This window comes from Prosopis cineraria, unplaced genomic scaffold, assembly GCF_029017545.1.
Source record: "Prosopis cineraria cultivar Desert tree isolate PC_DT_omini unplaced genomic scaffold, ASM2901754v1 PC12, whole genome shotgun sequence".
In the NCBI taxonomy this organism is placed as follows: domain Eukaryota; kingdom Viridiplantae; phylum Streptophyta; class Magnoliopsida; order Fabales; family Fabaceae; genus Prosopis; species Prosopis cineraria.
The window spans coordinates 18,006,577-18,013,362 of NW_026555343.1; the positions used below are offsets into that span (position 1 = coordinate 18,006,577).

The 6,786-nt window shown below is 33.4% G+C and overlaps 1 protein-coding gene across 3 annotated transcripts; it reads left to right on the forward strand.

The window, feature by feature from the left end:
- The first annotated feature begins 352 nt into the window (after positions 1 to 352).
- LOC129289653 (cell number regulator 6) lies at positions 353 to 6,586 on the forward strand. 3 transcript variants are annotated; one of them, XM_054926463.1, is made up of 6 exons: positions 353 to 510; positions 641 to 754; positions 3,783 to 3,897; positions 4,888 to 5,153; positions 6,012 to 6,255; positions 6,383 to 6,586. In XM_054926463.1, exons 2-5 carry the CDS (start codon positions 653 to 655, stop codon positions 6,234 to 6,236), a joined length of 708 nt encoding a protein of 235 aa, XP_054782438.1. In that variant the 5' UTR covers positions 353 to 510; positions 641 to 652; the 3' UTR covers positions 6,237 to 6,255; positions 6,383 to 6,586. The 3 variants fall into 3 exon arrangements, with proteins under 3 accessions (XP_054782438.1, XP_054782437.1, XP_054782436.1); XM_054926462.1 differs by having other exon boundaries at positions 6,417 to 6,585; XM_054926461.1 differs by having other exon boundaries at positions 6,012 to 6,586.
- Positions 6,587 to 6,786: the final 200 nt, after the last annotated feature.

The window sequence follows — 6,786 nt, forward strand, 5'->3', positions numbered from 1 at the left end:
AGAGAGGAGAATGACATGGTAGATCATTTAGCCAAGCTGACTCATAGGCTTTCTTTTAATTTTACTATTTTTGACCAACTACCTATAAGATAGTTTTGTGTGATCTCTGGTCTTTGTTATCTTGTTTGGCTTATTGTTCTTGTTTGGATTATTTGTCCTTATATCTTTCGTTTGAATGAAGTTGTCCCGGTATTTATTAAAAAAATATATATATATGGGCCAAAAATATGATTTCCTAAACTGACCCCTTTTTGCCCCCACCCAAGCAAAACGGGGAATAAAAAGCAACAAAACGAAAGGAAAGAGCATGTGTTTCTTGAACTGGAAGCAATTGAAAATATCGGCCAAAAAAAGAAAGCAATGGGGAATAAGTGTAATAAACATTCCGGGAATAAGGAGAGGGGGACAGAAAACGAGAGGCAGAATCAAATCGCGATCAGATGTAACGATACGTTCTCTCTGAAACCCAACGAATTCAGATTTCGATTACGACCTTATTTTTCTTTTCAGGTTTGTCCAAAGTCACCAGCATTTCTCATTCCACGTTTTTCTCGTCCTCGCCTCCTTCGTTCCCCCCCCCCCCCCCGATTCGCTTTCTCCTTCGATTCATTCTCATAAATTTGTGTTTTTCTCCTTGCAGTGATCATACAAGATGTCAGAGGGGCAATCGAGGTACGTAAAGTTGACGAAAGATCGAGGCCAATTGCAAGATATCACTCCCGGCGAACTTAATCAACCCGTTGAGGTTCCATCGGTTGGTTATCCTTTTTCTCTTTCTTGCTCTTGACGTATCAATTTTTGTTAAGTCTTGATCTTGATAAGAATCCGATTTGGGTTTCGACATTTGAATATGGAAGATCAACAATTTCTATATTATTTTATTGTTTGGATCTTTGATTTATAATTTTGTGCCATTTCACATGAATTACATCAAATTCGAGATACGAGTAGTACTGATAATGGTCAAAAGAAATTTGTTATAGATTTTATTACATGGGAAAAAAGTTCCGCAATAAAATGAGACTGGTTTCTCTGCTACATTTTTTAGAGAAGTACGTGCCGCTTACAGTCCAGGCCTGCCATACAAAGAGATCAAGATTTTTCACCCAAAAAAAAAAAAAACAGAGAGAAAGAGAGAGATCAAGATTCTCTCTCTCTCACACACGCGTGCGCACGCACACTAATGCTCATGATATATTAAAATCATTGAACCTTATTGTTTTGGATGAAATGATCAGTTTGAATTTTATATATTTTTTCACTCCACATTGTGTTTGAAACGACATTGTTCTGAGCTAAAATAAAATAAAATAAATAGTCGTCAGTCGAATTTGTTGTGTGTTTTGTTGAATTATATGTGGTTTATACATTAATGTTCTATATGCTTGTGGATTAATGCTTTTTTTATTTAAGTATTACTCTTTTCAAGGTTATATATAAATATTTTTGTATATTCTAATTATAACTGGGTTGACCCCAATTTAACCATAGTTGGATTACTAACTTTTGAACTATTGTCTTGACTGGTTCAATAATCAAATCAGTTTTTAATACCTTACTCATGCTTAGTCACTTTGATCCTAAATGTAGAAGTTAATTAACTAATTCAGACAAAATTAGAAAAGTTGGTCATTTGTAAAAAATGCGTGTTGGTTTTCCTAAAATATCCCCCATTTTGTCATTTACATTGGAGTATTATCAACAAGAATCTTACTATAGTGGTAGTTTGGGAAAAATAATAAACATGGGAGATAAAAGAGATTGAAGTCTCATATTTAGGACCAAAACAAATCCCCTAACTAGTTCCTAAATTTAGGAGGGGAGAGAGTACACACATGCGCGCACACATCTTTATTGTTTTATTGTTGGTTCTTTTTAATTTCCATTTGCATTGTTTCTAACTTCATTTTGCCATTGATTTATTATGAAATATAAATAACTGGATATGTTTCACATGCCTGGCATGAAATTTGAGAAATTAAGCCACAGGTTTTTGTGGCTTATAATATATATATATATATATATGATTAGTGCAGCTTGTTATTGATTTAAATATACACATAATGAAGATTTTGATTTGCGGGGGCACATGTATATAATTTTTAGGAGCATGCAAAAGAAAATATATGCAAGAAGAGGGCAGCACAGTATTATACAGCAGAGAATTCACTTTCTAAATATTAGATATTAAGGTATTTATTGAAAAAATCTTGGCTTCTGATGTTTGAAGAAATCAAAGCATTTACAATTATATGCTAATTTTCTTTTAAAAAAAAAACTTTGGAAGTGTTAAGTTATATTTTTTACTATGTCATATATTGAAGTTTAACAATTTATCAATGATGCATATATCAAAACACTGAATTCAATACATTTAGATTTGTAGAAATTTTAATTGTGGATAAAATATATATTGTATGACGTGTTTTAATACGAATTTTCTCTTGGTACAAGATGAGCATGTCAAACTTGCCACCTTTCATTGTAATTCTCACTCGTCCACCTGCTTGAGCTAGTCCCAATTGACATATTAATTATAATATCTTCTACACTTGTGCAAAATTATAACTCAATCTTATTAGTTTATATTGTTATTGATGATATTATGCTATACCTTTGATTCTAGTACTAGACTTCTAGTATTGAAAAGAAAGAAGTATATCTATGAATCAAAAGAAAATTAAAAAAGTAGTATATCTGGGAGAATGATGTGATTATTTCTATTCTTGATTTAACCTTTCATGCAATATCGAATAGACAAAATGATTTAGGCAAGGAAACAATATATTACTGAACGGCTTTCTTTTAGGTTCAACTTTTAGGTTCAAGAAAGACGGGAGCATGAAGGGTGTTTGGTAGAGTTTTCATAAACAGTTTTATCTCTGGTACCATAGGAATTTTAAGTCAAAGATGATGCAAACGATAAAGTATTATTATGACTCTGTCTTCTGTATTCTTTTCCTCCCCAGGCACTTTTCACTGAAGTGATATTACTTATTTCTCAATTCTTTATACCCATTTTTGGGGCCGCAGTTGCCCTGGCTTTTCATAGTGAGCCTCATAATGGATATTTAGCTTTGTATTCTAGGAGACAATATGATAGTTGATCTTCTGTCTTCCTTCTATTGCGTGCAGTTTGTTTTATGGATTGGCTTTGTGAATAGGTGTAGACAAAAAAGAGGGAAAAATAGAAGAACTTGAGGGAGAGAGAGCCTAGTCCTAGTTAATCTGAAGCTTTTTTATTCTAGAAGATAAAATAAGCCCACCCATTTTCAAATTTAAAATTAACAAAATACGACTTAACATAGGATAGGATAGAAGGATAAATCCTATAAAGTCTAATCCAACTAAGTTTATTCCAAAGGTAATCTAAATATCGTAGCTTAGATAAAACTAACCTAGTTTAAATGAAACCAAAGAATTCCGATAAAGATAAAATATATCTATTTACCTTCTCCGACAGTGGTGGAGCCGTGAGAAGGTAGTCATCTAAAATATTGAAGTTTTGAATTATAGTGCCTATTCAAATCTTTAATTTATTTGTTAAGTAAACAGTAACAATGAGAAAACACCAGGTTCAAACTATTTATTATCAAATTATTTTGATGGTCATCTCTTTTTCCTGAATTTTAAACTTTGAGAAAGGATATTTATAGAAGTAAATAACGGGAGTAGGGTAACCCTTTTCCATGTTATCGAAAGCATATGTTGCTTATTTGACTAAGAAATTTACCATTTTTTATTATTATAATTTCATTGCTAATTAAGATTATTTTCAACAGTTAAACGTTCACAGATGTCAAGAATGTGGACAAGTCCTTCCTGAAAGTTACGAGCCCCCTGCAGATGAAGATTGGACAACTGGAATCTGTAGTTGTGTCGAAGATACTGAAAGCTGTAAGATTCTATCTGCTTTTCTATAATAACACTATCTCATGTATTTAGATTTTAGATACCCAGCGTAAAGAAGTGTAAAATGCTCCAATTTGCAAAGAGTAAGAATTTATTCGAGATGTATATAGAGATGGTACCATATTATGCAAGAGGACAAAATACTTAACAATAGTTCTATGGGAGGGAAGAAAAAAATGATTTAGGTCCCGTATGGTTATAAGAATTGAGTGGATTGAAAAAAAAAAAAGGGACAAAAATGAACGAAATCACTCTTCCTCCCATGTTAAGTATGATAAAACTCATTAATAGATACTATTAAGATAGGAATCATCACATCCTCTAAAAATCTCATAAATCATAATTTCCAAACTCATGAACTAAATTACTCCTCCACTTATGAATGTACTTTTATCCCTTTTGATCATCTTATTTTTACCTTTATTTTTTCAATCCATTCCATTCCATTTCTTTCTAGTAAGCAAACAAGACCTTAGGATTCCAGTCTTGGCTCATTATCCTCAATGATCATGCAACTATCACATTCCATGTTATAAACATGTTTTGCTTTTTTGTTGTTTTTGGTTGTTTGAGTTGGTGGTAGTGGTGCTGCTGGAGATAACATCTCAGTTTATGTGTAGAAATATGAGCACTATGAGCAAGATTTATATAGAAAATAGTACCTTGGTTCTGACGGCCTGAGATTTCTTAGGTCCCTAGAAGATATCTTGTACGGAACGAAGAAAGAGCCAATTTTTGCTCCTTCAATATGCTGAAACTCCAGTAGCTGTTTGAAGATATTTTTTCACACGATTAATCAACAGCATTTGATTTGATGAATATTTAGTCTTCCCTCATAAATGATTGTAATCTTCGGTGTACTAGAACTGGAGAGCTTGTTGAAGAAATTTAAATGCCCATGTATTTTATCTCCTTGTCCTTGAGAATTTTTCCACAATCGTACGTTTCTCTACAATAGTGGTGCTTGCTTTGCAGGCTGGACTGGATTATTCTGCCCATGTGTTCTATTTGGGCGCAATGTTGAAGCAATGAGAGATGACATTCCTTGGACCAATGCTTGTGTTTGTCATGCTATGTGTGTAGAAGGTGGAATGGCTGTTGCAGCTGCAACAGCATTTATCAATGGTATTGATCCTGACACATCGTTTCTCATCGTTGAAAGCCTGCTTTTCATGTGGTGGATGTGTGGCATTTATACTGGCCTGTTTCGGCAATCTTTGCAGAAGAAATATCATCTCAAGGTAATTTTATTCACTTGCATTAGTACTTGGTTTCATGTCTTCCTCAAACAATATTGGTTTCCAGGAATTTGTTGCGCATTTCAACTAGTGCAGAAATGTTTATTGATTTTGAAATGGCTTGCAGCTTTGTTACTTTTGCTATTCATTTATACTTTTAGTCATTTTACACGTAATTGACTTCTAACTCTTCTATTATCATCATGTTAGATATTTGAAGAGTTAGTTTTTAGTTCTCCTTTGTTGTCCCTATTCAACAGAATATAACTGGAATTGATGTCACTGATCATTTTCAGTGTTACTTATCTAGAAATGCCTTTACAGTGTTATAATTTTCGTAGGTAAAGAAATGACTCTGTAAATAACGTTTATGATAGTGTCAGATCTGTTTTCTGTGGTATTTGCAGCTTATGCCAACTTTCTTCAGTCTCCATATCAACCGTGGGCAGTCTAGTATAAGGATAAAAAGAATGTGATTAATCGTTAATGCATGATACAGTGCAATCATTTATTTAACTATAGGACTAGGATTTCTAGTAGGAAACAGATCACATTACATCATCATCATAATAATAATATAGTTACGACTTACCAGAACAGATCACTTCAGTTACCAACAACTAACTCATCATAGGGACCACTACAATAACAAGAAGTCTTAGCTCACTACTAACTTGAATCAGGATATATAATTTATCCAATTTCAAGTGTTTCTTTTTTTCTTTTTTCTTTTCTTTCTTTTCTGTTTGGGGGGGGGGGGATCACCACCACTTTGTTGGTTACTTGTAGTTGAAAATTATTAATCAATTCTATTGATTCATCACATGTAGAATCCACCTTAATGATCCATTCTGTTTTCAGAATTCACCTTGTGATCCCTGCCTGGTGCATTGCTGCATGCATTCGTGTGCCATATGTCAGGAGCATCGGGAGATGAGGAGCCACCTATCTCATGATTCTCCCGTATCGGCAACCGTCACTAATCCACCGCCAGTTCAACAGATGACTTCTGGTGAGAACAAGGAGCCTGCACCATCTTCTACAAACACTTCTGGGCACAGCAACTTGGAATTGCAGCCTATTTAGTAATTTGCTATTTACTGAGGTCAAAGAATATCCATCCTTCTCTCTGTTTCATTGTTTTGTTTCACATTGAATTCATTCTTTTGTCTTTTTAATCAACGCAAGCAAATATGGTGTCATGATGCGTGTCAGTACTTGCATTCTTTTAGGTATTTGAAAGGAACAAGTATTGTTTTGGTACAGGTTTTGTTCGTTGTAGCAATAAAGTGCACATTGACCTCGGCATCAATTAACAAGTAACATTTTTTTTTATAGAATCATTGTATGTATAATACAACTTTCATATATTTGAGAAATTCTTCCCTTCAAATGTTGTTCCATCTCATTTGCACACCATTCAATTAAATGACTCATATCTTGCTTTTAAATAAAATGGTTAATGGATTGAATTTCATTTCATTGTGTAATATATATATATATATGACATGGAATATCACATACCAGTAGAAATATCCAAATACCGCGTTTAGAGGCTACTTGGTTTACCGGCACCTCATTTTTTCCATTTTTATTTTACTGGCAAGGTTAATGTCCTTGATCTTCTATTGATAAT